This window comes from Paroedura picta, chromosome 4 (assembly GCF_049243985.1).
Source record: "Paroedura picta isolate Pp20150507F chromosome 4, Ppicta_v3.0, whole genome shotgun sequence".
NCBI lineage: Eukaryota > Metazoa > Chordata > Lepidosauria > Squamata > Gekkonidae > Paroedura > Paroedura picta.
The window spans coordinates 82,500,879-82,506,627 of NC_135372.1; the positions used below are offsets into that span (position 1 = coordinate 82,500,879).

General features: G+C 40.3%; 1 protein-coding gene across 10 annotated transcripts in view; it reads left to right on the forward strand.

Moving 5' to 3' along the window:
* The window catches only part of TTC39A (tetratricopeptide repeat domain 39A), a 98,483-nt gene that overhangs the window by 73,418 nt on the left and 19,316 nt on the right, over window positions 1-5,749 (forward strand). For 3 of the 10 annotated variants that reach the window (XM_077333785.1, XM_077333783.1, XM_077333784.1), the window contains exon 13: window positions 1,352-1,957. The exons of 5 other annotated variants lie outside the window; for them this stretch is intronic. In XM_077333785.1, the coding sequence (XP_077189900.1) occupies window positions 1,352-1,472 (121 nt within the window). In that variant the 3' untranslated portion in view covers window positions 1,473-1,957. Of the gene's footprint in view, window positions 1-1,351; window positions 5,725-5,749 lie in introns of those variants that run through there. 2 more of the 10 variants (XM_077333789.1, XM_077333787.1) reach the window with 2 other exon arrangements.

Consider the following 5,749-nt stretch of genomic DNA (forward strand, 5'->3'; position numbering starts at 1 on the left):
ATTCAGTGTTTGGTCCTTTGAATGAATGTGCTTTCAGTGAATCCATGCTGCATGTGCCTGTACTTCAATAATTCTTTGGTGTTTCTCTCAGAATTATTTCTCTCAAACTGACATTCTTTCTAGTGCTTTCTTTCTTTTTTGTTTCTTTGTTTGTTTACTCAGTCCTTAATTTTTAAACTATAAAGAAGTTGAAGACAAAGGAAAAAAATGCATGCAGTGCTGAAACCCAGGTCATGTAGGCAAACATACTGTGTGTAAATGAGCTGATGTTTTTTAAAGGTCATCTTTGTTTTTCTAGCATTTGTCCTGGAATGAACAGTGCCTATGCAAGAACCTAGCTTTTGTCACTCATTGTGGTGGCTCTTGCCTAAGAAATGTTTCCCAATAGCTTGAGGTCCAAGTAATAAAGAAATCAGACCACAATGCTGAAGTGAGGCCTTCTGTACAGCTAGGGCTAGGGTGATGTGCCACATCATTAATATATTATGAATTTATCTGTCATTAACTGCTATGGGCAGGGTGATTTGGATGATGCATTATGTCCTGAGAATGGTAACTGGCCTGGAGCTCTCTCAGAATCATGGAGGAAATTATAGCTGTGGATGGCAGGCTTTATGACAGGGGGCTAGCACCTTTTTGAACCTTCACTCACCTTTGGAATTCTGACAGAGCATGGTGGGCACAGCCAAAAATGTGCTCCAAATAATATGTAACCCAGCATAGATGGTCCCAATGGTGTAGGGAACAGAATGCTGAACAGGGATCAGAGACCTGTATTCTTATCTCAGTGCAGACAAGAAACTATAAGAATAATTTGCTTGTTATACTATGTTAGGCTAGGATGAAATGGGATATCTGTCTTGCATGCCACTCAGAGGTAGTCCACATGCTTTCCGTACAGAATATCCAAAGTTCACTCCTTGTCATCTCCAACCAAAAAAAGAGATCTTGGGTAGGAAGGCCAGAAATAAACTGTCTGAGATCTTGGAGAGCTGCATCTAGTCACAGCAGACATGGGGTCTAGGCTTCGAGGTCAAAGCTTGTTTACATTATGGATACTTTTAATTGCTAGCATGAGCTTAAAATGTTTTGGGGGTGGGTGATAGGATGTAGGTCTTCAGATGCATTTCCCCTGGTGAGTGGCAGGTATTAGTACTGCAATAAACTAACAAAGAGCTGCAGTGTTCTATTAATGATCTCTCCTTTTCCCTCCAAAGGATGGAGTCAAGGAATTTGCACATAAAGTTCATTTTCTCTCTTGCTATCTAGAAATTGCTTTTGTAAGTCTAGCAAAGATGATGGGAATGTGATTTTGAAGTATGCCTATCACATTGTATCTGCTTTGTTTTAGACAAAATTACAAGAATTATTCCATGGAAACAAGAATTCATTTCCGCATTCAAGCAGCCTTTCACCAAGCCAAATCTCCCCCAGAAAATGGAGTTAATTCTGTAGCTCCAAAAGAGTTGTAATATTACCTTTCTAAAAAAGTGTTGTTTGTATGTAAACTTTAACAACAGAATATATGTGGTAATACTTTTAAGATGCTTCCCTATTGTTTTCACCCAAGTTTTAAGCAAATAATCTACTTAATTTAAAAATGATTTCTAAAAAAATTGTTGGCAGTGGACCAATCCATGAAGACCATTGTTGATAGCTGTTTTTGAGTCAGATGTGGTTACAAGTGTACATTTTATTTTTAAACAATATTGTTAATCTTTTAAACTATGGTACTAATATTTTAGATAATTAAATGATAATAATAATAACCAAAAACCCTTACTGATCTATACTGGAATATAAATGTTCTGATCAGTTATTTTTATCTACTACTTTTCCTTTTCAGCGATATTTGAGGAGCTACCAAAATGCTCATTCAGACTAAAGACTGCTCTGCCTAATCTAGTGGTATGCTTGTTTTGAAGGAAGCTAGCAATGATTTAGTACACACCAATGAGTAAGTTAAAATACCCATAGTACCATAATGTATAAATCTGAATGTGTGAAAAGAACTGTCCACAATTTATACATAGCAGCAAATCATTATGGGAAGTTTTATCCAGAGTACAAACCATAGCTCTCTTATAAATCAGGATTCCAAAGATTATACCATGGTTCAGAATCCTAGTTTGTGATGACAACACAGACCATAAGGTTTTATCCTGTACTTGTTTTCATCTGACAGGAGGACAACTTTTTCTGATTTCCTCCTTCCACTGCAAGCACACACTGCAGTGTTCCTGGAGGTTTCTTTAATCCTGAGTGCAGTGTTCTGGGTTGTATGTACAGGTTGTAGTGGGAAGGGTGGGATAGTAGATCCACTCTATAGATAATGGACATACTCTACCTTTGATTCTTTTCACCAGCTGTGTATCCTGTGTGACTCAGCCCTCTTGTGACCCAGAGGTGCATCCTGGGTTGCCATCACCTGGAGAACTGGGCTTTAAAACAAACCCCTTCAACATGTCTAACTGTGTGTGAGATGCGACAGTTTGGCCTTAAAAGCAATTGGCTCTTTGGGAAGATAAGGAAGTCTTTCCCAGTTAGAGTACCTAATTATACAAAGTATACACTAGATGCAAAGGTAAACTACAGAATATAGAAACTTCTAGCTATCAAAATGCTTCTAGCTATCAAAATGCTTATACAATCTATAGCAGCCTTTTGACCATGGCAGAACCTCTTAAATATTTTCAGGCTTTAAGGAACCCAGAAGTGGTGTCGTGTCCCTTCAGAGAAGTGGGCGCAGAAGAAAGATGTGGGAGCCAGCCAATCAATCATTTAGCATTTCCACTGTGGAGAAAGGGACTATACCTTAAAGCAACAGGGGAAGTGGGCTTCAGTAACATTTAGTGATGTCAGTGGCCATCTGGATTTCTAGGAAAGGCTACATTACCCCTGGGGAGCTCTTGCATAACCCCAGGGTTCATTGGGGAATCCCTTATCTGCAGCCATCTCTCTGCTAACAGATGGAGCAGCCTTCCCCAGAAGACACTTGGAATTGGCAAAACATTTCTGACTAATTTTTCTGTTCTTAGGAGCAGGAAATTCTGGTTGCGGACCAATCTAAAACCGGATGCCAATTCAGAACTCAATGCTCCTGCCAAAAGAGGCTTTGATCAATCACTGTTTCCCTTTAGGATACTAGGATACATAGCCCCAAAATATGAAGTACAAATATTGGGGAAATTGACCCCCCCCCCCTTTCAGGTTGACAGAATATATGACAGGAAGCATAAATGAGACATCTTTATGCTGTTTTCCCCTCTCCCTAGATATTACTGACTCTTTGTATCCATATAATGAAACTGAGTTTTGTGCTGTGCTGTAAAAGAACATTATGGACTTGTTTCCCCCCATAAAACGTAGATCCATCCATAACAGGAGTGAAGCCTGGTTCCACGAGTGCTGTTTTTCTTTCAGTTCATTGGATACAGTCCATCATTTGTAATTTGAAAGAAGCTTCAAACTATTGTTTACAGTGAAGCAGAAAGTGACTGATTTTTTAAAATGCATACAATGGAAAAGAGGGAATATGCAAGCATTCCAGGCAGACCTGTGGTGGTGGCAGAGAACAACCAATAGTTTGAGAATCTCTCTCTCTCTCTCTCTCTCTCTTGTTTCTATTATGAGGACCCTGCACATATATTCCTAGCTGCTGTGTCAGTGCACAAAGTCCTTCCATGTAGTAGGAAGTCAATCTATGTGAAATGAGCCATTTTGCAGAAATGGAAAGTTCCTTCTGTAGCTCCAGAATCCATTACTTTCATAGACCGTTTATGCACTAGAGGTTTCATGCCAAGCTGCAGGCTGGAGTTTTAGTCATGGCAGGTTGCCCCACCACTTCTTGCACCCACATGGGGGAACATTTGGCCCAGTGTGCCTCATCCACCCCCTATTTGTGCTGCACAAGAGGTGGGGCAGTGAAGTTCTCAGTGCATAAATGGTCATATTGTGCAAATGGATCTGTGCCACTTCAAGTTTCACCTTCCTCTGGCAGAAGAGTGGCAGAAGAGCTGGGTATGATTCCCTGCTCTTCCACATGCTGGGTGGCTTTGGGCTAGTCACAGTTCCATTAGAGCTGTTCTCACAGAGCAGTTCTGTCAGGTGTCTCTTTGCCCAACCTACCTCACAGGGTGTCTGTTGTGGGGAGAAAAAGGGAAGGCAATTTGAAACTCCTTTACGTAGTAAAAACACAGATATAAAAAAACAACTCTTCTATCAAAAACTGGAATATAGTGAATGCTAGGGTCAATTTAGTGTACATTATACATAGAAACATTTATCTCAATAGAAACTACTAGTGTTACCTTAAGATCAGCCATTTCTTAGTTTTGAAAGGGAAATGCAATTAAAAGAGAAGAAAGATTGTCTCCTCTGCTTGGGCAAGTAAAATTAATTACGTCCTGAATATAGATTCAGAATACACGTAATGAGAAGAAGCACACAATTAGCCAATCTTGGTGCTTTAGCTATAATATTTAAATATCTTTGTTCTACTATATGTATAGAATCATAGAGTTGTAAAGGGTCTCCAGGGTCATCTAGTCCAACCCCCTGCACAATGCAGGAACTCACAACTACCTGCCCACCAACAGTGACCCTAGTTTCATGCCCAAGTGACCTCTACATCAAAAATCTCCAGAATCCAGCCTGGCCTGGAGGAAATTTACCTACTACCACAGTGGCAATTAGCAATTGCCTGGGTATGCAAGAAAGGGCCACAAGAGGCACACATTGGCATATCCCTTCCTACTCACCTACAATCTGCCTAAGTTCATAAAACAGCAGTTCTGTCAGATGGCTATCTAGCCTCTGCTTAAAAGCTTCACCTCCTGAAGAAGCTTGTTCCACTGAGGAACCACTCTGTCAGGAACTTCTTCCAGATGTTTAGCCAAAAATTCTTTTGAATTAATTTCAACCCATTGGTTCTGGGCTGCCCTTCTGGGGCAACTGAAAAAAACTCTGCTCCATCTTCTATATGTCAACCCTTCTGTTCCTTAAACTATATGTAACCTGAAAAACAAAAATAACTAGGCAGTCCAGTTTGGAAAAGGAGTCAGTTCTGCAGAGATCTTATGAATTTCATCTCATTGACCATTTATGCACTGGAGGTTTCATGCTGGGCTGCAGGCTGGAGTTTTAGTTGTGGCAGGTTGCCCCACCTCTTCCTGCACCCATATGGGGGAGCATTTGGCCTGGTACACCTCATCCACCTCCGATCTGTGCTCCTGACAGGGGGGTGGGGCAGTGAAGTTCTCAGTGCATAAACGCCCCTCAGAAATAAAGTAATGGTCCATGGATTGTTGCAGTCCCAGAACTATCTTCAGGGGGATTTTTTTTCTATAAACAGGATATATTAAATTGTGCATCCAATGTTTTACTTCCAAAATTTATGTAACTCTCATATTGATTCTAAATAAGATTTACCTGAATAGTCTGCTTGTTTCAGTGGAGTTGCACTATTATAAGAGTATGTAAAGCAGAATAAATTTCTCTTGGAAGTATCTTTGATATTTTGCTTACACCCATTTAAGAATTTCACACACTGGCCCCAACTGCAAGGATTGCCACTGTGCACCAGAGAGACTGAATTAAGTCTCGCCTTCTTTCACAAGTAGGTGAGCCTGGGTTAGCTGCTGGATGCGCTAAACTAAATACGATGGGATACCATTCTGGTTCTGGAATGGGTAAGATGTTTGATGGCTATGCATTGTTCTCATGGCTTTTTCTTTTGTTTTTATTTAAG